This window comes from Papio anubis, chromosome 6 (assembly GCF_008728515.1).
Source record: "Papio anubis isolate 15944 chromosome 6, Panubis1.0, whole genome shotgun sequence".
Lineage (NCBI taxonomy): Eukaryota > Metazoa > Chordata > Mammalia > Primates > Cercopithecidae > Papio > Papio anubis.
Window position 1 is genome coordinate 114,104,921 of NC_044981.1, and position 22,699 is coordinate 114,127,619.

General features: G+C 43.7%; 1 protein-coding gene across 4 annotated transcripts in view; it reads right to left on the reverse strand.

Annotated features, from left to right (window-relative positions):
* Nucleotides 1-6,553: 6,553 nt before the first annotated feature.
* Nucleotides 6,554-22,699, reverse strand: part of SASH1 (SAM and SH3 domain containing 1) — a 347,031-nt gene continuing 330,885 nt past the window's right edge. For all 4 annotated transcript variants that reach the window (XM_031667726.1, XM_031667725.1, XM_003898067.5 and 1 more), the window contains 4 exons: nucleotides 18,258-18,371; nucleotides 14,275-15,428; nucleotides 12,734-12,865; nucleotides 6,554-10,286 (listed from right to left, as the gene is read on the reverse strand). In XM_031667726.1, the coding sequence (XP_031523586.1) occupies nucleotides 10,023-10,286; nucleotides 12,734-12,865; nucleotides 14,275-15,428; nucleotides 18,258-18,371 (1,664 nt within the window). In that variant the 3' untranslated portion in view covers nucleotides 6,554-10,022. The remainder of the gene's footprint in view (nucleotides 10,287-12,733; nucleotides 12,866-14,274; nucleotides 15,429-18,257; nucleotides 18,372-22,699) is intronic.

The window sequence follows — 22,699 nt, forward strand, 5'->3', positions numbered from 1 at the left end:
GAGGCGGCCACCCAGCTCTGGTCATGAAAGCAGCCAGGAGTTCCATCGGCCACCCATCACAACTCTCCTGGGAGTTTTAACAGGGGTTTTGGTTACCCCTATTAAAGCAGCAGGTCTCACTGCTCACTTGGTGAGTCGTGGCGGTCCCGCCGGTCCTGCCGCTGCCGCACTCAGTTTCGGGGCTGCTGCTCGGCGCCGCGCGGCGTGGACGCTCTCCTCCCGGAGACTCCCGCGCCTCCCACCCGCGCCTCCCGGAGGGCCTGCTCTGCCTCCAGCCTGGCGAAGCAGTGCCCTCTGGCGGCCGCGCACTGCAGCAGCGGCTTGCTCTGCAGGCCGAAACCTGAAGCCGGCTCTGGGCTCTGATTTCCTCCTAAGCTACTACTGTTTTTTGACTTGGAAATCCATAGGAAATCCAAAATTGTATGTTTTTCTTTTTCTGTGTGAAAGAATTTTTGTATTTTCCACCGACAAGAAATTAGATGTTTCTATTCCTGGTAGTGAACAATGTGAGGCTGGATACATTTACCACCTGCACATGTGAAGGCGATCCGACATTAAAAGTAGGGTTAACTCCGTGTTGATTTCGGTGATAAGGTACACGTGCATAAAACCACCCTCCTCATTTCCACAACTTCCAGTCCTGAGAACTGGTCATTCCAGCAGGTTTAAGGTAAGAATCTGTGGATCAAAGTTAAGCCTTGGATGGGCAGAGAGGAGCTGCCTCTTTGTCTATTAACCCTGTCACTAGCCCTCTGCCTATGGACCTCAGCCCCTCGTGTCACCCCTCTGGGTCTCCGTCTCCTAACCTAGGAAAGAAGAGGATTAAAATAGAGCCTCTTCAGCTTTCGCATTTAGGATCCAAGGGCTACCCATTCAGGGATAGTCATTCATTCAGCAAACACCATGTCAAGTGCAGGGGGTTCAGATTCACCAGGGAGCAAACCTGTGCATTCCTAGATCTTAAATTGTAACAAGGGAGAAAGGTAATAAGCAATAAACCTGAAGATGACACAGTGTGTTAGGTGAGAATGAACGCCAGGTGGAAACCGGCACAGGTGTGGGACTGGAGAGTGGTCGCCCAGGGAAAGGCTGAGGGAGGGGGTAGGTTCAGGTGACGGAATCAGGCCAGGACTCTGAAAAGTGTCCTTGGAGCAAAGACCTGTAGGAGGCGGACATGAGAAAACCATATGATCTTTCTGAAGAAAGATCTTTCTGCCTTCCAGGCAGAGGGAAGCGTGCAGAGGCTCGAGGTGAGAACGGTCTGATAAACTTGCGGATCAAGGAGAAAGCCTGCGTGGCTGAATCAGAGTGCCTGAAGAGTAGCGATGCCTGGCAAGGCTAGGAGGTCACAAGAGATGGCTACACAGAACCTGCTGGGCCACTGCAAAGGATTTGCCCTTGACTCTGAAAGAAACGGGGCCATTGGAGGTTTTGAGCAATGGAGCGGCACAATCTGCCTGATGTTTTCGGAGGGTCTGTCTTAGCCTGCTCTGGCTGCCATACTTAACAAAATGCCACAGACTGGATAACTTACACAATAAACATTTTCTCACCACTCTGGAGGCTAGAAAGTCCAAGGAAGTCCAGTGAAGAGGCCGGGAACTGTGACTAAGGCCTGTAACCCCAGCACTTTGGGAGGCTGAGGTGGGTGGATCACTAGGTCAGGAGTTCGAGACCAGCCTGGCCAATATAGTGAAACCCCATCTCTACTAAAAATACAAAAATTAGCTGGGTGTGGTGGCATGTGCCTGTAGTCCCAGCTACTCCGGAGGCTGAGGCAGGAAAATTGCTTGAACCCAGGAGGTGGAGGTTGCAGTGAGGCGAGATCACACCACTGTACTCCAGCCTGGCGACAGAGCGAGACTCCATCTGAAGAAAAAAGAAAGTCCGGTGAGGGTCCTCTCTCTGGCTTGCTCATGGCTGGCCACCTGCCCACTGTGTCTTCACATGGTAGAGAAAGACAGCAAGGCCTGGTGTCTTCTTCCTCTTCCTATAAGGGCATTAATCCCATCATGCGGCTCCAGCTGTGTAACCTCATCCAAATCTAATAATCTCCTAAAGGCCTCACCTCCAAATACCATCACACTGGAGATTGGGGCTTCAACATATGAATCTGGGGGAGATTCAAGTGTTCAGCCCTTAACAAGGTCACCCAGGCTACTGTATGAGCTAGATCACAAGGGCTGGCGGAGATGGGGGCAGGAAGAGCGGGAAACCACAGCGAGCATTGAGGAGAGGGTGGTGGCTGTGGCTTGGGCTGCTATGGTAGTAGTGGAGACGGTGAGGAATAGTCAGATTCTGGACAGACTTTGAAAGCAGAGACCACAGGATTTCCTGACAGGTTGAATGCAGAATGTGAAAGAAAAAAGAAGTAAAGGATGTTTAAATCTGAACGAAGTAACTGGAAGCTGTTATTGAGAGGGGAAATTGACAAGGGTGGGGCAGAGGTCTGCAGGGGGGCCAGACATTTCATTTGGGACATGTTGATAAAGTTTAAGACATCTATTTGTGAAGAGAGAGAAGTGAATGTGCAAAGTTCAGGAGATTCAGGGGAGACTTGTTGCTGGAGACAATTATCATCCTATAAAAACGTGGGTTCTAGAGTCAGGTGGATTTGTGTTCAAATATCTGTCGTGTTACTTACTGGCTACGTCAGCCTGAAACAAAGTCTTAGCTTCTTTGAACCTTGTTATTCAATATTTAGTTTTTCAGCTCCTCCTGTGTCAGGCACTGTACCGGGTGCTGGGATTGAAAAAATAGGCAAAGCAAAGTCCCTGTGCTCATGGACTCTACACTGGTCAGACAGGGATGAGAATAAATGTCCACTTAGTGTTCATTGAATGAATAAAGTGTATAAATTGCCTCAGGCACTCAGTATAGTGATTTGCCCAGTAAATAGCTGATCTCACCACTCTTTCCTTGCTTTCTACCCATTGGAGGACAATTTGTGTTGCATACTTGGACTGGCCAGTAAAGGTCTAGGGGACATTTTGGGTGTCAGCCTTCCAGTGCCACAGAAACTATAGAACTGACTCCCCAAGACCAGAAGGTGGTCCCGAATACCAGAAATTATAGAATCATATATTGCCTGCACAGCAGAATACAGCCTCGGATTTTTTTCCTTTGGAATTATTCTGGAGACCAGATACTAAACCCAGCTCAGGGACACTGCAACAATGACCAAAACTGAGCTGGTGCTTGAGGATGCACAGGTAGTCTAACAAGCAAATAGCTGGGGCAGCATCTTACCATGAGGGTTGTTCTCACTGCAATCAGCATCCTCTTAGACAGAAGTGCTACATTTCTTCTTAAGTGACAGATTTCCGGGATTGCTTCTTTTACTCTAAACTAACTCTTGGAGATGAAAAGTCAACCACAAAGAGGAGATCACCAAGGGCAAGAAGAGGCCCTGGGATGGATGTCTGAGGCCCCTGAACATTCAAAGGGTGGCCAGAGAAAGAGGCTGCCAAGGGTGCCAAGAGGCAGTGGCTGTTGAGATGGGAGAGGGCAAGAGCGGAGCAGGGATGATCGAGAATGGGAGGTGGGAGCAAAGCGCAGCCCCATGCAATGCTGCAGAGGAGACAAGCAAGTGGAAGCTGGGGAGGCCGCACTGGATTTAGCCATGTTGCTTCCGTTCATGGCCTTAGTTACAGCCAGGGAGCAGTGGGCTGAGGAATATATGGAGGATAAGGAAGAAGAGACAATGGACAGAAATATCACTTAAGATATTTGGCTGTGAAAAGCAAGAGACTGGATTATCTAGACAAGGCAAATGTGAGGTCGAGAGAGAATTTTTCAAAGGAAAGAACGGTGAACACTGTTCTAGCCCGGCAAGCGTTGTGCTCTGCTTGGAGAAGGATAGGGACACATGACGGGAAAGTGGTGCCAGGTACAACTTGAGATGTGGGGAGGGCAGTCTTCCCCAAGGGAGAGTGCAAATATCAAAATAGAGGACTATGGGCTGGCCTGGAGAGCACAGCACCACCTGCCGCAAGCATGTTCCAGGGGAAGGTACAGAGAAGCGAGGAGTGAATGAGGGGCTGGGAGTCCCAAGACAGCATCCTGAGCTCAAGTAGGGTTAGATGAATGGAGAAACACCTCCTTGGTCACGGCAGGAGCCACGAGGAACGATGAGAAGAGGATGCCGGGGAGTTTGCAAGCGAGGCCCAGTGGATGATTTCCATTGTTCTATGAAGTGGGAAGAGACTCAGTCAGGCTGAGGTGGATCAGGAGTTTGGAGACACAGAGGTTATTCATTAATTATTTCCTTGTTATTTCCAAGACTTTTGTTATTTCCAAGACTTTCTAATCAAGTCTGATGCTTAGCACGTGGCACACTGTTATCCACACAACCACCTCCTCTGGCCCTCTCTCTCCCCAAGCCGAATCCATCCTCCCTCTAGTTCCCACAACCCTTTGCACACGTCTCTCTTATGGCTCCAACCATATTCATTATCCAAGTTTTGGGGAAAGGCCATTGAGGATGAATGCGGATGGTGGTAAAATCCAACCAGATTAGTCTTAACTGCTGTAGCTCTCACACAAGTACCTTGGGATCCTTCCAGATTGAACTCAAACTGAGTTTGGTTAGGGTCTTCTGGGGTTTTTGTTACAGTGTGCAGAAGGTGACAGCTTAATACCCTTTTCAGAGCATTCTTCTTTGAGGTCATGTGAGAGGGCACTGTATTGGGAATTGTAATATTTCCAAATAATGGTGCCCATGGTTCTCTGATGAGTGGTCCAGACCTAGACCTGAATGAGCATTCATCTTCTCGTCCTCTCTCCCTCCTCCCTTTCTCTCTCTCACAGACACAGACACACTCACACACACTCTAAGTTCTGGGAAGTGCAGTGTACGTAGTTTGCTCTGAGAGGGTCCTCGTGGCTAAGAGTAAAGGCAGTCAGCATTCTAAGGGTTCCAAAATGAATTGTGTGGTTGAACAATGACAACCAACGCCCTTCTCTTTTCTTCTTTCCCTAATCAAATTAATGTTCTTTATAAGCAAATACATCATAGGTATCTACATACACAGAGAGGTTACAGGAAACATCAAGACTCTGGCAAGGGTTTCCTAGGAATCACAAGAAAAAGAGCATCTTCTTTGAAATATTGACTCAGGATTTAGCGGGGGATTGGGAAGATTTGAGGTTTATGGTTAGTTCTTTAAAATGATGCAGCAGAGTCAGGTGAACACCCACTCCTAGAAGACATGAAATGGGTTAGAGGAGTTGTGAGTAAGATGATTTAAAACTGGGCCAGGCGTGGTAGCTCATGCTTGTAATCCCAGCACTTTGGGAGGCCAAGGCAGGTGGATCACCTGAGGTCGGGAGTTCGAGACCAGCCTGACCAACGTGGAGAAACCCCGTCTCTACTAAAAATACAAAAAAAAAAAAAAAAAAAAAAAAATTAGCCAGGTGTGGTGGTGCACGCCTGTAATCCCAGCCACTCGGGAGGCTGAGGCAGAAGAATCGCTTGAACCCGGGAGGTGGAGGTTGCAGTGAGCTGAGATCACGCCACTGCACTCCAGACCAGGCAACAAGAGCAAAATTCCCTCTGAAGAAAAAAAAAAAAAAGTGAAACCTACATTAAGCTTCCTTTAATGAAACCCACCTTATTCTATCAAAATTTAAAACACACACATAACTTTAATACAGCAATTCTACATGCTAAGTGATATAGGTATAGGGATATCCACAATAGCTTTTTCTTCTACAACAGCAAATGGTTGCACTTTCATAGAGTACCGGTTAAATAAATGACCTGCATAATAGAATACTATCCAGCCTTTAAGGGAGTGGGAGAGTGTTGACATGGGAGGACCTCCAAGATGTATTAATTTAAAAGTACGGTGAATAGCATGAAAAATCTGCTCTCATTTCTGTATGGAGAAATACATATGCAATTATATTTATAAATACAGAAGAGTTTCTCTGAAAAGATGGACCAACACTGGTTATAGCAGGTCGCCTGTAGTGAGGAATGAGATGGCTAGGGGGAAGAAGAGGGTAATTTTTTAAATTGTTTCTCAAATGCATACATTACCTCTCAAAATTTTTTATTACAAACACCCTCTTCTCTCTATTAAAAATGTGTCTTTGTATCAATTGTGGTACACTGAAGTTAAAAATGCATTATTGTCAAGTTGATTAATTTCTAGACTATCCAGACCTAGACTTGTTTTTTTCTCTCTTTCTCAGCAGAAGATGTGGGTGGTGGTGTCATTTAAGTGTATAATACTGAGCAAGTCAGTCATCCATGTGGACTCAGATTCTTCATTTGAAAGTGATGATCTTAGACTCAAGATGAATTCCAAAAAATATCTTGCTGGTCTAAGGTGCTATCATTATATAACTTGATCATGCATATTTGAAAATAAAGCAATAAAGTGACAAAGAGAATCTGGGTGGATGTCAGAGGGTGAGTTCTGGTGATGGCAGAATTGTAGACAACTACAATTTTCCCAATATATTTCATCGTTTGACCACTTTATAAATTCCCTTTCATTTCTACTCCATTCATCTTTAAAATACCCAAGAAACAACAAAAAAGGCATATTCAACTGAAGAAATTTATTTACTTTTTTTCTAGGTACATAGATGACATAATTATAGACAAGTTTTGATACATAGGAAAACCCTTCTGTCCACCTCTCTTTATGCTAAATGAATCATCACAATAATTTTTACAATTTTTAAAACAATACACAGCTTTCTTGGGCTGAAGCAATTGCAAGAACATATTGGTACTGGTATATTACAGCTACTTACAATGTTTTTAAGAACAGCAATGGAGAAAAATAAGTTATTTAAATATTGATTTCATATACAGAAAGTGCAATGTTGTTAGTTGTTATATAACTTGCTCGACAGTTTCTTTTCTCTATCAATTTTAAATCAAGATAACCTGGACTCAGACTATTATATTTTTTTCTGAAAATAATACAGTACACACATGGCAGCAGTGACTTGGTGAGTTGACCTCTTTTGCTGCAGTTACGAAAGCAAACTTTACTATGTCAGGAACTGATTTCCAATAGATTAGTAATTTCCAATTTCACCCATACCTGGGGGTTCAGGACAGAGAAAAGGGCCTCTAACTAAGGCAAGGCCATGAAACAATATCTTAGTTATCTGGGTACGTAAATAGTACTAGTTGGAGCTGACTGCATTTCCTTCCAGACAGCTTTGAAGTGAAAATCATACACAATGTTATGTGTAGCTACCTGAGCCGAACTGCCTTTCCACGTTTCTTTTGTGCTTTCCAAAGACAACAATTTTCACCATTACTCAAAATTCTGTACCAAATGCAACCGATTAAAACTGGATATTGCTGAAGCCTACCACCTGTTCACTAACATCCACAGGCAGCCTCAATCCACCTCAGTCAAACGTCACACCCAAACATTCAGCTTTTCTCAGACCAAATTAAATGTTTAACGAAAAAAAAAAAAAAAACACCACACGCTAAATATATTTTTAAAATATTTAAACAACACAATAAAGTAAAAACAACCTCAGACCCCTCAGACTAGACATTCCCACTGAAAATTCTTTGTGGTCCCTGAATTTGATTTTCTATGCAAAGGCATTGATTTCCAAAGAAGAGTGATAAAAATATGGTTTGGCATTCTCCAAAACTCCAGAAAGTTCCCTCTTCTGCTGTGACTTTCACTTAAATGAAAATCCTTCATTGAGAATGAATTAAAACTTGGAAATTCACATGAGATTTCTCCCTCTCCTTTGTTATCTCTTACACAACTTTTGTGTGTTTTTTTGCTCAGCTTAAACAATGACAGGATCTGTCCAAATGTCCAGCCGAGGTATTTTGGGAGCAGGAAGAAAAGCCTGTCTGCAGCACCCGCCTCCACCACAGCACGTGAAATGCATTAACGCTTTAGCTATACGAGAACCCTGCAGCTTCTTACATTGCAAATAGGCTAGGCCACAACCCGAGAGGACAAACATGAGCCGTTTTTAAGAGTTCAATAGAAATTTGGCAGCTTTAGCTTTTTATTCTACATTTCCACAACTTCTTCACATGGCATCTTATAGAAGATGAAAATTATTAAAGAAACATGCATTCTTTTTTAAAAATGCATACTAATGCATGAAAAAAATACATCACCTGAGAATGTCTTTTCCCTCAGAAACATGGATCCAGACATAAGCAATATGCTAAAGATGGTTAATTTATGAAATCACTTCCCCTCCAACCCAAGGGAAATTATTTGTTTTAATAAGTAGATGAAATATTATAAAACTTTCAATCAAGGGCTTGTGGTCAAGGTGTTTATATTATAAATGATTGCCCTTTATATTTTAGATGATTGCATTTGATGCTTAAAATAGTGTTCATGATAAGAATGTAAAGGAAAATCATTTTGTAAGCAATGGAAACCTTAATAGTTTGTTAAAATTTACTGTTTGCTAGAAAACCAGACACTAGACTAAAAGAGGATAGAGGCCAGGCGTGGTGGCTCCCACCTGTAATCCCAGCACTTTGGGAGGCCGAGGCAAGTGGACCACCTGAAGTCAGGAGTTCAAGACCAGCCTGGCCAACATGGTGAAACCCCATATCGACTAATAATACAAAAATTAGCTGGGCATGGTTGTGGGTGCCTGTAATCCCAGCTATTTGGGAGGCTGAGGCAGGAGAATCACTTGAACCTGGGAGACTGAGGTTGCAGGGAGCCAAGATTGTGCCACTGCATTCCAGCCTGGGCAACAAGAGCGAAACTTCATCTCAAAAAAAAAAAAAAAAAAAAAAAAAAAAGAGGATAGAATGTGCTGAAATCAGTTGTAAAACAATTTAAAATAGCAAATACTTAACACATGGCTAATGTGGTTTGTCTGGCTCCATACTGAACCTTTGTTTAAATTAAAAGAATTATCTAAATAAAAAAAGAAGGATAATGGTATTAGTTGTAATACTGAAAAGTCTTAGAAAACATCTTATAAATGATTTCCCTTTTTAAGAACATGTTTCTGAAATATGCAACCTCACAGTGACCTTTTGCAAAGATGATCTGTTAACTGAGGACTGAATTTTGGGATGGACATGGTCAGGATTCCAAGTCAATACTGCAGCACAACGACTCACACAGTAATGGTAATGATACTAAACTGGTTAAAACAAAAAGCAGTTACTATGAATACAGACACACACACGCACGCATGCACGCACACACACATGATATCTTTGTGAATTTCAGATAGTTTTGTACTAGATTTGTAGTTAGCTTAAAAACCAAAAACCAACATGAAGTGTGTGGCTGATGAATACCTCTACAAAATAAGCCATGTTAAAATGAGACAATTAGAAAAGCCCACTTTTGCTGAAAACATCCTAGAGAGGTTAGATGTCCGCTGAAGCTGAAGATGTGGAACTACTATGGTTACAGGGTTGTGGACACTAGTTAGATAACTGCTTAAAAGCTTATATTAAGGCAAATAAAAGCTGATTGCTAGAAAGCAATTATGCAAATGTCTCTTGTTTATCTAAAGAAGAACAGGACTTTTTTTTCCTGGTGCAGCCAGATGTTCTAACTTTTGAACAAATGAGCGTGGTCAGTAATGTACAATAACTCTCAAGTCTGTTCCTTTGGCCTAGCTAAGCCCGTCTGGCCCTCGGGCATCCTGCAAGATGACAGACAGAAGGGCAAGGGTACTATCAGAAATGGAACAGGCTGCCCCCACTCCTCCCAGCCTCTACCAGCACACAGAGACAGACTGGAGACACAGCATTCGCAGCCAGTTGGCATCTTGGTTCTTTTGTCTTCTGAAAATAAAAATAAGTGCTTGTCTTGTCTTTGGAGGTCAAAGAGAACCACACTAATTTCCTTGAGGGGGCTTTTCTGGAGGAAAGGATCCTCAGTCCTGTGCCAAGGTTTCACGCTGTTTGGCTACACGCCAGGCTTTTCTTCTGGATCTGGTCTGCACGTCCAGAGATGGAGGAATTGCATCAGCATCATATGCACAGTGAAAGGGTGGCTCTTGTCCAGAGAAGCCCATTCTGGGCCTGGCTACATGGCCTCGGGGCCTGGTGGCAGTTTGAAGAGTCTGGCTGCAGATAGGAGCTTTCTTATGTGTCTCTCCTCTGTGATGCCGGCCTCCTGAAGGCAAGTGTGGGACAGAGAAGGCACCTGGCTCAGTGTGCTGAAGCCCGCGGTGGAGAGGGTGCTGGCATACATGGGCAGACCGATGGAAATGAGCCAATCTGACACAGACGAAATGCATCCAGGAGAGACGGGCTTTCGGCAGATTTCCGTGAGTCCACCACTTGGAATCTGGATAAATTAAGAAAGCAATATATGATAGAAACGCTTCATGTGTCATCGGAGGACTGCTTCGTGTATGTCTAAAAGGAACAGCACTGAAATACTGCATTGCTAGACTATTATCAGAAAGCAACAATGCAGTGTCAGAGATCAAGACTAGCAGGAAAAATTCTTCTCTAAGATGAAACAAATCTTTAAGGAAGTGTTCCACAAGGTTCTCGAAGGTGTTTGGAATGAGATCAAATCCCCTTTATGTATCCAAGTCTCCAAACTGTAAGCATTTACATATTCTGCTATTTTGTTTCGCTGTGGATATGCTCTTGACAAGAGCCCTAAGGTAGTCTGAAGGGACAAATCTGGGTGATCGTGTGAAAAGTAGCACTCAATGGGCAGGGTTTTTATAAAGGAGACTTTCCACTGTAGTTTGAATCTATGTTAACCAGAAAATTACATATTTAGTCAATGCGGTTATAAAGAATTTAAAATACAATATCATGGGTTGGCTGGAACAGGGAAATGGATGTTTAACCTTGACTACTGGGTATATAAAGGGCCTACACCTTTCAGAAAGGTGATTTGCTAACAAGTGTGAAAATCTTTGGGATTTTATACAGTTTTGATGAAGCAAACCCTCTTCCAGGAATATATACTCAGAAATTCACCTTTAAAGTCTACAAAGGTTTATTAACAAGGATGCTCTCCATTACATTTTTTAAAATAAAAGGTTGGAAAAATCTAAATGTTTTAACTATGAGACTCAATACTAGAGTACACTGACCTACTGGAATACTTTGAAATACAATAGCCATCCCCCCTTATCCACGGTTTTGCCTTCTACAGCCTGAAAATATTAAATGGGAAATTCCAGAAATAAACAATTCGTAAGTCTTATGTCGCACATCATTCTGAGTAGTGTGAGGAAATCTCATACCATCCAGCTCTGTCCCACGTGACAATCATCCCTTTGTCTAGCAAATCCACACTGTCTATACTCTGGGCCCCACAGTCACTCAGTAGCCCGTGGCCATCAGATCGACTGTCGCAGGACTGCAGCACTCACGTTCAATCACTCTTATTTGGCCTTATGACGGCCCCAAAGTGCAAGAGTAACATGCTGGCCATTTGCATGTGGCAATGAGAAGCCACGTTCAAAGTGCTTCCTTTAAGTAAAAAGGTGAGAGTTCTTGACTTAATAAGAAAAGAAAAAAACATCGTGTGCTGAGGGTCCTAAGATCTACAGTGAAAATGAATCTTATATCCATGAAATTGCAAAGAAGGAAAAAGAAATTTGTGTATGGCCGGGCGCGGTGGCTCAAGCCTGTAATCCCAGCACTTTGGGAGGCCGAGGCGGGTGGATCACAAGGTCAGGAGATCGAGACTATCCTGGCTAACATGGTGAAACCCCGTCTCTACTAAAAATACAAAAACCTAGCCGTGCGCGGTAGCGGGCGCCTGTAGTCCCAGCTACTTGGGAGGCTGAGGCGGGAGAATGGCGTGAACCCGGGGGGCGGAGCTTGCAGTGAGCCGAGATCACGCCACTGCACTCCAGCCTGGGAGACACAGTGAGACTCCGTCTCAAAAAAAAAAAAAAAAAAAAAAAAGAAAGAAATTTGTGTATAATATATACAGGGTTTGGTACTTGTCAAGCTTTCAAGAGATCCACTTGGAGGTCTTGGATCATATCCCTCATGGATATGAGGAGACTACTGTATTGATAATATCAATTTTTTTTTCTAAGTAACAGAGAAACAGATTCATGATCTGATAATAGCAAACAATCAGGTTTCAATACTATACATTTACTATTATACATGTGCAGAGAAATGATTAGACAGAATTTTAATGGACAAGTAAAAATTGTGTATATTTATGGTGTAAAACGTGGTGTTTTGATAATTGTGGAATGGCTAAATCAAGCTATTTAACATATGCATTACCTCACACACTATATTTTGTGGTGAGAACACTTAAAATCTGCTGTCCTAGCAATTTTCAAGTATACATTGTTATTAACCGTAGTCACCATGTCGAACAATAGATCTCTTAAAGTTATGCTTCTAACTGAAACTGTGTCATTCAGATGGATTTTATTTTATTTCTTAAGAGATGGGGTCTCACTATGTTGCCCAGGCTGGCATCAAAATTCTGGGCTCAAGCAATCCTCCTGCTTCTGCCTCCTGAGTAACTAGGATCACAGGTGTGCACCATCATGCCTAGCACTAGACGGATCTTTAAAAAGTTTTTCAGTGTTGGGATTACGGATAATTTTCATTTTTTTTTCTTTCTGAAAGTGTATTTTTAAACATTTCTAGGCTGACCATGTATTACTTTCTCTCCAGCTGTCTCCTTTCCATAGCTACGCAAGCCCTTGTCTACTTGGCAGTTGTGAGTATGCTCATTACTAAGCGTGATCACTAAATGTGCCTCAGGAAGCTGGAGAACCGTGGGCTGCTCACCGCCATGCGGTGCTGCTTCCGAAGCTGCTTCACCCGGATCTGGTCCATGTTGATGGCGACGTCCCTCTCAGGCTGATCCAAGTCCTCTGCGTATCTCTGCACCAGGGCTTCGGGAATCCCACAGCGGCCATGCTGCCAGGGAGAACAGGAATGTGGCATCAAGGGTATAAGGATTTTGTTTTTCTTTCCCTAAGATACACCACATATAACGTAGGGTCTCACTGTCGCTTAGACTGGAGCGCAGTGGTGTGATCATGGCTCACTGCAGCCTCAAACTCCTGGGCTCAAACGGTCTTCTCGCCTTGGCCTCCCAAAGTGTTGGGATTACAGGCGTAAGCCACCGCGCCCAACCCGAAAGTTTTAATTTGAAATGAATATATTTTCTTTATTGGCCAGGATAGATGCTTTAGAGAGAATACTTTTACATCTTTATCTTACAGTACTGATGAGCTCTAGGAAAGTGTTCTGAAGCACAGTTATGGCAGCACACAGTTACTCTACACTTTTCAGGCCAATGCCTTCACCTCAATTGGATCATTTTGCAAAATACAATTCCTCTAATGTTATTGAAGAGAGTCTTCTAAACTGCAGGAGGGAAGGGCTAACTTCTACTTTACAGATATTCAACTGTTTGCGCTTCATCTGCTACAAGTTATACCACCAGCTTGCTAGGCCAGCATTTACTGTATGGTCATTCTCACTACTTTTTATTTAAAGACATTTACTCACGAAATATCAAGGAGGGTCAGGGAGGTGAACGAGGATCTTATTCTAAGGCATTCATTGTCATGAGAATTTTATAATAAAGGACTCTCAGGAATGCATCCTAATAGGACCTGTATTTCCAGGAGTAAAGTACAGCTGTGTCTCTTAGCATTGCTTTGTCTTTGGAGTCACTTGGTATTGGTAGATCTCATTTTTTTTTAAATGAGAAATAATTTTTCATTATAGAGCTAAATGATTTTGGTACAATGAGGGATTTTATATTATCTTTTTCCCACTACCCATACAGATAACTATAATACAATTATCACATCTGAATAGGGTTCTATAATTTTCAAAGTATGTCCACATTTATTTGCTTCTAGTAATCCCTCTAAGAGGTCTTCATGCAGGTTATTTTTAACCTCGGTTTACCTACAGAGAGATGAAATGGGAAGGTGTCAATATCTGAACACATGCATGTCAAGTACGGTGTGGACACGTGGATTCAGGTGTCTGCTGTCCACTAAACCATCCTTCTCGGAAGCCAGTCTGGGTACTAATGATTCTCCCTGCGAAGTAGAGCTGCCAGAAACTAAAAGGAAACAAGCAAGAGCGAAACAAAGAAGACTCCAGAGAGGCTGTATTTTCATTTAACCTGGAGCCTGCGCTCCCTGTTCGTCAGAAGCTGCTGGCTGTGGATCATTCATTCCACTCTCTCAGAGCGGCCCATGCTACTGGGCTGGCTACCGGGCTGGCTTCAGATGTGGGTTCATCTCACCTGGCTGCCTGACTTTTACAAAGGCCTGTGAATGTGGTGGGCCCAGGACCTTTGATACCTTATCAGAATACGGCTCCTCCGTGAGATCGATGCCTTCGGCATGCAGCTTGTTTTCAGTAAGCATTTCCAGATCCACTCCCCGGGCACAAGAGACCTTCCTGGTCAAAGCCGGGCCCAGCTTCACACCGTGCTCCTGGAGGCTTGTGTTCTCAGGGAGCTCTGAGAGCCAGGGGGGCGGCCTTGTGCTTGGTGGGCTGCCAGGCGCCTGCCCTGAGAGAGGCCTGGGAGCCAGTGCTGGGGGACAGTCACTAGGGCTGGTGGGGCTGGTGGGGCTGCCCCTTTTCACTGGCAGACAAGGCGCATCGGGACTGGGGAGGGTCCCACCGGGGCCCATGGGAGCAGGGTAGAGTCCATTAGCAAGGCGTTCTCTGCTCTTTTTGGCAGGAACAGGTGGAGGCTGTGATGGAATTTTGGGCTGCGTTCTTGCCTCAGGGACCCTCTGCTCAGCATCTACCCCTTCTTTGGTGCCCAGGGGATGGTGTGTTCCTTCAAACTCGTGTCCTATTCTGTGGCCCTCCAGAGGTGTCCTTGCTAAACCGTGTTTAGCTCCAGGAGGCTGAGCATCATAGTTTCTGGGCAAACACTGAGGGGGTGACAGGCTGCGACCAGAGGCTGCGATTGAGCCCTCCAGTTTCTTAGTTGTCAATTTCTGAGGTTCAGAAAATCTCTTGCTTTGGGTCAGTAGCAACGCATTGTCGACAGCAGAGTCTCGCTCCAAGGGCTGGGCCTTTGTCGAAGAGGCAGTCATCTTCTGTGGCACTTTGGGTACAATCTGAGGGGGCGGTTCTGTCACCTCGGTAGGCACGTCTTGCTCTGCACCAGGCTCTGCTTGAAGGTCATCCAGGGAATGGGATCGAGGCCAAGTGTCCACAGTCTGGAGGCCCTCGAGGGTCTCACAGCTCCGGCAGATGGAAACTGGGAGGCTTCTTCGGTTTTTATTCAAACCAGTCACACTAGGTGGGTCACAGCTCTTGGACGTGTCTGGGGCGAGGCCACCACCCAGCCTGCCCTCCTCCTGTCCCTGCTTCAGTGCATCCCCTGATTTCGTTAAAGGCAATGTTGGGTAATTGCCCAACTGGTTTCTGCTAAAAGACTTCAAGTTGGGCTCGGCGGATGACTTGGCAGATAGGAGGCTAGCTTTCCGAGTCTTGCCTGTGAGACAAGGGAACATTTTACAATCACATTTTAAAAGCAAATCAATCAAACAGATGCATAAAGGTGTGCTAACATAATTGAAATCTCCAACTCCCACATCCTATTGTTCAATTACACTAAAGACACAAAATCACCCTTTATGACATTGGGTGATAGAGGGTTATTATGGTTCCATTTTTATTTTTAGAAAGAATTCTTAGTCTTATTAAAGAAATCAGGAAGACTGAAATTAATTGGGTTACATGGGAAAGAAATATGCTGTGTCAAGCAGTAAAATAAATCTTGGCTTAAGTCTGTGCCCAGCTACAATTGATGTGGAAAGAGGATGATCATCAGACCGCATGTTGATGGCATTTGTTGGGCGAGCACAATTTCTCAAGGTCATGATGGAAAAGGAGAGCTGGACTGAATTTCAGAATAGGTTCTAGAAATGGTATCCCCTACAGAGTGATCAGTGAATGCTCAAATCCCACCTTCCTTGAGGCCCCTCCTTCTAATAAACGTATCCTAGAAACAGTCAACCAACCTGGGCACAGACAGGTAGACTTATGTGAGCACTTTGCCAAAGAAAATCTACAAAATACTGACAAAGGTTTAGGTCCCAGCAAAGCAACAGTCCTGGTTACAACGGTCAGACTGATAACTGAACTATCAACCAGACATAATCTACTTATCTGACGACTGGTAATTGATATTCAACTTCTGCTGTTGGATACGCTTTGCCAATTCATGGGCCACGCAGCGTGCTGAATGCTTTGTTCTCATCAGTACTTACATGCACATGCGCGCGCGCGCACACACACACACAGATTAACTGTCCCTTGTTACATTTTTGGTTAATAACATGTTTGTTGTGTGCTTTGACCCTGTCCACCTGTATGTTCCACAATGATAAACACCAAAATGCTACGCATCTGTAGGATATTATTGTTGTTACATAAAGATCATCAGCCTAGTGCTACTACTGAAGATATTGACCCCGGTCCTACTTTTCATTATTAGAAAAATCATCACAGATAAATGAAGAAACACCTCTTCAGAAAAAAAAAAAATCGCATCAAATTTTAAAAGTAGGTTGAAATAGAAAATTATTAGAACCTCTTTAGCATAAAGCTTAGGAATATGACTTTCTTTTCCCTTAACTCCCAATATAAAACTATATATATAAGTTCCATTTTTGCATTCCGCATTATATTAGAAAGATCTCTGAATTTACTTTATGTTCAAAGTATGGTTTGCTAGCCATCTAGTTCTTCAGCAGGTACACATGAATTCATTTGGGCATGAAATATTCTGCCAGTGATATCTGTGAGATCCTTACCAATCACCAACAGTTGGGGGAATTAATTTCCTGGAAAGTTTTGGATATGAAAAGGTTATTAAGAGAAAAAAAAATTCTTCAGAACTTACATGAGCTACACAAGGATTCTGATATTTACTGAAACTGAGGATGTACTGGGATACTAGGTGGGTTTTGTATCCTGTCTTGATATATTCAGGCTAACTGAATATTATATATAGTCTGGGGAGAACTACTATCTTCCCAAGTTGATAGAATAGGAGGGTGTCATGGCTCAAATTCTGAGGGCCCCAAGATGCTTCTTAGAATTGGAATTAGAGTGAGGCAAACAAGGTGCCCGGAGGACACACTCTAAGGAGGTGACCGCCCAGAGCCACATGAGTGCAGGGCTGATACCCGAGAGTGGGCACGCTTAGGGTTTGCATCCTAGACACCCACTTTCCTTTCCTTAGCCCTAGTTCTGGTGCCCACAATGGCTCTCAAACTATTTTTTCCCATGATTCCCAGTAAGAAATACATTTTACATTCAACATGTAGTACACAGAGACACACATGCATGCACACAAGCGCAAACACACACACAGACATAACTGAAACAAGGATTACAAGTGACAGTGCTAACAATACTAATCTTTATCTTAGAGGATGCTCTCTGATATTTTGTATTCTATTTTGTCTTACAAAACTGCTGTCCATGACCCACTAAACTGCTTTCACAACCCACTAATAAACTACAGCCTGGAGTTTTAAAAAGTTTGCTTTAGGAGGTGCTCAGCAAACATCTTAACACATGGGCTACTACATAGGATTCCAATGGCTGCTAAAAACTATCAAACCCAGGCATTTTTTGTGACAGCCTTCAAGAGTTTGACAGAGATTTAGGTGACAGTGGCAGCGTGAGCCTCTTACCACTGTTTCTCATCTTGCTACAATGGGAATTCTGGGGTCACAACAGGAAACCACAGAGCCATCCATAGTAACGTTTTGCCCACCTGACCCCATACCACTTAAAACTCCTCTTCTGTTTGAGACACGTACGTTTTCTGAAATTTCATACTGATTACTTCCTGACTGGCTGTACAGAGAGGCCACAAACAAGACATGTGGCCATCCGATCCTTCTCTCCTGCAGTAACTGCCTCGACACTCAGGCCGTGCAGCTGAGGCGTTTAACACACTGCTGCTGGTGTAACCCTGATGGATGGTCTACCTGGTACACTGTTTTCCTCATGGACCTAATAGCTCCCAACACTCCAATGTTGCTGTTTATTGCGTAAAGAAAAGGGCATAGGAGACACACAATTTAGGTTTTACGGCTGCAGGTATTTTACACGGAATTTATTAACCTCACCCAGCAGCCAGGAGAACAGATAGGGAGGCTAACTTGGACTAGAATGGTATAGAGGTCAGAAAGGAAAAGATGATTGCTGAGTGCATGATAGGAATAGAATCGTCCTTTTGCAGAAAATCGTGCTTTGAAATCAGTAATTGTCAAAGCAGGTTCCCAGCAACTCATGCTGACACTACCGTTTTCCAGGTTCTCACTGCTTTCGTAACATCCTGAGTCTCGGGGTGAGCATCCACTCAGGCCCTGGCTGTCAACGAGCAGCTTCTCCTGGGATCCTGACTGGTCGCTGTTACCTAGAGGAGAGAACACAGCACGAAATCAACAAGGGGAGTGAAAAGCAGAGATTTCAGAGTCAACAGATCTCGACTTTATCCTCAGATACTGCCCTGAGCTTTTGGAAGAGAAAAATTTATCTTAAAATAGATGAGATCAAAATGAACTAGTGGGATCACAACTTTTCTTCCAATAAAGTATTCATTGCACAAAGATAAGTTTGGAGAGAGCACACAGTTGGAATATGTTGACACCTTTTAAGTTACGCAAACAGAAGCTTTTAAGTTACGCCAACTCCGGCCTTGGGGCTATGAGGAAAGGAGAAAGGCAGAGTGCTGTTTCGGCAGTGGGGCTCCCAGTCCCTTCTGAGTGATGGCACCATCGAGGAGAAGCAAACAGAGAATAAACGCCCCATGCACAAGGTGAGATTGGGTCATACGTTTTTTGGAGATGTATAAAACTTGTGCTGGAAGATAGTTGTGTTGCCAACTTTCCAAATTTGGGAGCTAATATTAAAGTGTCAAATGAAATAAATTTTATTAGCATTTAGGAGCATTCTTAGCCCTCAGGGACATGCACTGAGGGCTCTTCTATTAGCTTAGCAAGAGTAAGGCTGGCAAGACGAGGCACAAACCCCAAAACCGAGGAGAGGCCAGTGGCAAATCTTCTTTTATTTTTGTTGTTTGGGATAAGTTAGTGGTTGCTCTTTCTTTTCTGCTTCTCCCTTTGTCTTGTGCCAGCACACTTCTGTCTCCTGCATATAAGTAAAAGCTGGGGAAAGCTTAGGAAACCCTGGAACTTGGAAGCTGAGTAACAGATACATGGTTGCTGGTATAGATAAATGGATGACCGAAAGCTGAACGTCCTCATTCCGAGTGGATAAAGAAAATGCAGTGCCTCTATATACACCATGGAATACTACTTGGCCATGAAGAGGAATGAAATAATGTCCTTGCAGCAATTTGGATGGACCTGGAGGCCATTATTCTAAGTGAAGTAACACAGGAATAGAAAGCCAAAATCCACATGGTCTCACTTGTAAGTAGCAGCTAAGCTATAAGCACACAAAAGCATACAAAGTGATACGATGGACTTTAGAGAGTCAGAAGGGGAAGAGTGGGGGGAGTCTAGGGATAAAAAAACTACATATTAGGTACAATGTATACTAACTACTCAGGTGATGGGTACAGTAAAATCTCAGAATTTACCACTATATAATTCATCCATGTAACCCAAAACCACTTATACCCCCAAAGCTATTGAAATAAATAAAAATAATAATAAAATAAAGGGAAAAAAAAAGGAAGACCTCATTCTGAGGAAGGCTTTTAAAGAGAAGCATCACTATTTGTCAATTGAGCCTCAACAAAGCTGGAGGAGAGGAAAAAATCAAGAGCAGCATCAGACACTTCTGTTGAGTGAATCTGCCCCAAGGAAATCACGTGGAAAGCTGTGAGGGTCTTCAACAACCCAGAAGTATCAGCCAGCATGTTGCAGAAAGGGCACGTGGAGCCTTACATGGGACACTGAGGTTACACGCAGATCATCTTTGCATTATTATGCAAAGTGCTTGGTCACATAAAACAGAAACCAAGAAAACATTTTCTACATAAAATAGCTAGTTGCAGTGATGAATCGCTTTATTTTCCTTTCTTTTCATCCCCCACCAACTCCCCCACTCCAACCACATACACAAAGAAAAAAAGAAATCAATAAACCAGAAATGTGATGCCTTTTCTCAGGTCATCAAAATAAAAATGTGGGGAGGCGGAAGGCTCTGGCAGCTCTCCAGCTGTCCATTCACCACTTCCTGCTTGCATTTCTCACAGGGAAAGCATTTTACAGCCCCAACCACAGCAGAGATCGTGGCAGTGTAAGTCCCTCAATTAGAATCCCAAATTAAGAGTGCTACTTTTAAAATGACTAATGAAAAATTAACTAATTGGAAGCACAAGAGCAAATACTGTCCCCCCGACCACCTAAAAGTGGAACATTCTAGAGCGATGTCCTCACTGTGTGGAAGAGCCTGTGGCTTTGCAGTGGCCTTTGTTCTAGCCTAGCATGTTATTTAGAAAAATGATGCTTATAAAATGAGGGCTTTGCGCTATCCATTACAACCCAGGGAGAGGAGTCAGTGTACTCTGTCCCTGGTGACACGGTTCAGTGCACCACAGCGGCCAAAACAGACTCCAGAGTGCTGGCCGGTGGGAGGAGCACAGGAGACCTGCTTCTGCTGCAGCATGGAAATGTGTGCTGTGCCTGCATATCTGGGGACCCCAGTCTCACCAGACACAGCAGGATACCTGAAATTATTTTGGAGAGGGAGGGGATCCATCTGTCACCTGAAAACCACAGTTCTATTTATAGACCCATGAGGCATAAGGAAGGGGGCTAGAATCACTGTCTTTATTAGGGAGAAGAGAAAAAGAGGTGAGGGCCTCTCCTCTGTAGTGCAGAATCAGGACCATGACCTTTTCCCACACTTCTTAGCATTGGTGCTTAGGTACAAAAGATAAGAAAGAAGATGAGCTAGAACCCTGAAAATTCTCATAGTCAAATCACAGCAAAGTGCTAGGTTGTGAGGCTGAAACCCCATTTGAGCATGACCTGAACTTCGACCTGAAGGGGCTCTGCTTGGGTTAAGCTCTCTCTGCCTCCAGCCTCACCAACCCTGACCCCCTCCCCACCACACACACACAGGGAGAGAATATGCTAAGACACCTATGAATATTCCAACATCAAAAGGTAGTGGTACCCAAGGGCACATACCATTGCCTGGGGAGCAGTTACCTTGGGAAAGAAGAGAAGGGAATGGGAGTCTCTGAAAGCAGGACTTTCCATGGGCTTACGCCATATTTCTTAAAATGTAAGAAATGAAGAAAATATGGCAAAACATTAACTTCAGCATGTACATGTGTATGTTTGTTTTCTTTTACCCTGTACTTTTCTGCATGTTTGAAATAATTCCTAAATTAGAATTCTTATACAAGTTATTATTTATACTTAGAAACGGCTAAGACAGTAAACTTTAGATTATAATGTACTTTACCACAAGTAAAAATTCTTTTAGCAATTTGTAAGACACTTTCATTTGCCAGACCGAAGATAGTGGGTCTGGGCTTGGTGTAAGGAGCAGCCATCTGACAGTCGGAGTCTTTTCCCAATGGGGTTCCCATATGAAGGCTGGCATTTTTCCCACGCTTTGAGGGAGGCTGGACAGGTCTGACTTCCAAGTAGTGCTGGAAATGTACTTTTTGCTCTCAGTGATGGCTAAGCTAGAAACCTTTCAAGATCCCTACATATCTTCAAAGATCTCAATAGACCTCTGCATCTCTCTAGTGTATAGAAATTTGGTTTGATAGAAACCTATCACGTTTCTCTAAGTTATCAGTTAGAGGCACTACTTCTTAGCCATGATGACTTTAACTGTATTGGATGTAAAATCCTATAATGCTAGGAAAAGTCTGGACCCTGACTCTTGGCACTAATGGGTACCTCTGGAACCTTGAAGCCTTTGTTTTGGAACCAATAAAAGGAAGTACAACTTTATATACCAGGGAAGTTCTAAACAACAGAGCAGAATAGATCCACAATGGAATGTTTGAAGAGGCAAAGAGGTCTTCTTCACCTTCCAGGTTAGCAACCTGATGGATAGCCATACCCTCCTACAAAATGCTCCCTGGTACAAAAATCTCAGGATGTGATCCCAGGAGGAACGACAGGTCTGAGCCAACATGGCATGGAAGAATCTAAGCACAGATTCCTGCCTTACACTCAGGAGTTAGCTTTTCTCCTCCAAAGCTGTGGATGATAAAGGAAATGTAATGGAGAGTACATATAAACCAGTTGTTGGTTGTATGTGGAGGCTCACGCCTGTAATCCCGGCACTTTGGGAGGCCGAGGTGGGCAGATCACCTGAGGTCAGGAATTTGAGGCCAGCCTGGCCAACATGGTGAAACTCCATCTCTACTAAAAATACACAAATTAGCCGGGTGTGGTGGTGCATGCCTGCAATTCTAGCTGCTCGCGAGGCTGAGGCAGGAGAACGGCTTGAACCCGGGAGATGGAGGTTGCAGTGAACCAAGATTGCGCCACTGCACACCAGCCTGGGCAATGAGAGCAAAATTCTGTCTCAGAAACAAAACAAACCAAAATAAAACAACAACAACAACAAAAACCCAGCTGTTCTTGGTGACTGAGGAAAAGCAAGTGGGCTATGTTACTCGGCAGATGTGATTCAGGACAACAGATGATTTAATATTGATTCATACTAATTGAGCTGGTAGGCTACACCAGTTACTGTGCAGGCTCTTTACATACAACCTGGCCACAGACCCCAACGTGTCTC